Raw genomic sequence first — 1,717 nt, 5'->3', positions numbered from 1 at the left:
CACGCACACACACACACACACACACAATCAGCAGAGCGTCCCATTGCACAATCATGCGTGTACGTGTCGCAAGCTCACTGTGTGAGATGGATGTCCGGATGCGTAGCCTAGCAGCTCCTCGTCCGGAACCGGTCGCGTAGCCACGGCCTAACTTATAAGGGAACCAACTTGCCAAAGAATATTATATTATACTAGACAGAGGGCACTCACGAAGAGTGCATACCTCCGCGAGCATGTTACATGTATGTGCTCGCTGGTGGCGGCTGCTGACTGACTCGCCTGCTGCTGACTCACTGCTCACTGGTGGCTGCTGCTGACTCGCCACTCGCTGACTCGACGCGCTATCGATTCGCCGCTCACTGGTGGCTGCTGCTGACTCGCCACTCGCTGACTTGACACGCTATCGATCGCGCGGTGGCTACACATACACGCGAGACCGATTACATGATCTCCGTTGCGCGGAGGTAAATATAGGGAAAACAGAGTTTTAAGAGTCAGTAACCCAGTTTTTGAATTTGCAAAGGTAAGGCTGCTGTGTCACATACCTAAAGAACGAGATGCTTTTGCCCTCTAAACAACATATAGGTACAGTCATAATATAACACAGAGCAGGCTACCTACTCTGTTTGGTTACGCTACAGTAGTAGGCCCCCTACTGTACTCGGTACTGTAGTGTATAGTCTATAGACTAGTAGTAGTACTAGTAGTAGTACTAGTAGTAGTATAGATACAATAATGTAACCCAAACCCAAGAGGATAGGATACCCTATCCTCTTGGGTTTGGGTTACATTATTGTATCTATAATCTAGTACTAGTAGTAGTACTAGTAGTATAGATCTACTAAACAGAGAACACACCATGTCCATGATTGTAACTGTGTTGTTAGTGTTACTGCTGTTAAAATGTTACTGCCACATAAGATACTTACCAAATTGAACTTCATTTTTATATCGCCACTTCATGTTTTTTGTAAAGACCTACGGAGCACTTGCAGTTTGATTATGTGTTGTTGCCCTAGGTATACTTCGATGCGTAACACAGTTGGGCATAGATGTAGACTGGTACCCGGTCCCACCTATCGGCTTAGAGGTGGGAGCGAGTAATCGAGTAATCGAGTAATCGAGGTGGGAGCGAGTACCCGTCTAGGCATAGATGTTGCGTAGTAGTTGTGACGTTTCGTCACATGGTCATGGGTTGCTGGTAGAAAGATGATTCACTCTGCAGGGGTTCATTTTGCACATTTTCCCAGATAACTTCTATAACTCCACCATAGTAAATTCGTATAATTAAAGCAGTTTTATGTGTAATTGTGTTTAATTAGGTACTACTACTTTGACTTTTACATTTTTATTTCACCAACTTTGTTCCTTTCTTTTGTATCTTGACACGAGTATTTCCGTTTCCGGTGGCGCTGTTTTGAAGCAATGTTTTGAAGTTGTGAAGCGTTCTTGTTATTTTATATTTACATTACAACTCACATCTAAAATGAGCCTTGGTGTTAAAGAAACTGGCGCATCATATGAATGCTGTCTAGTACGAGTTGATGAGAATGCAAGAGATCACACTATTTTAAAGCTCAAGGCATCATCGAAGGAGGTTAGATTCCTGACTAGACGTGATGCGGCCATGATACCGAGGCTCGCCGAGGATTGACACTTTGTGTCTTCCAATCACACGATTCACAGTCTACGCCGCCCCCTTATCTTCTAACTTTTG

General features: G+C 44.3%; 1 protein-coding gene across 1 annotated transcript in view; it reads left to right on the top strand.

Moving 5' to 3' along the window:
• Nucleotides 1-1,386: 1,386 nt before the first annotated feature.
• LOC106808023 (E3 ubiquitin-protein ligase RNF8-like) overlaps nt 1,387-1,717 on the top strand; it is a 22,427-nt gene continuing 22,096 nt past the window's right edge. Inside the window, exon 1 of the mRNA XM_014810571.1 lies at nt 1,387-1,597. Coding sequence (XP_014666057.1) covers nt 1,487-1,597 — 111 coding nt within the window. The 5' untranslated portion in view covers nt 1,387-1,486. The remainder of the gene's footprint in view (nt 1,598-1,717) is intronic.

This window comes from Priapulus caudatus, unplaced genomic scaffold, assembly GCF_000485595.1.
Source record: "Priapulus caudatus unplaced genomic scaffold, Priapulus_caudatus-5.0.1 Scaffold249, whole genome shotgun sequence".
NCBI classification, from domain to species: Eukaryota; Metazoa; Priapulida; class Priapulimorpha; order Priapulimorphida; family Priapulidae; genus Priapulus; species Priapulus caudatus.
The sequence above is the reverse complement of the archived record's forward strand: the minus strand, read 5'-3'. Positions and strand labels throughout refer to the sequence as shown.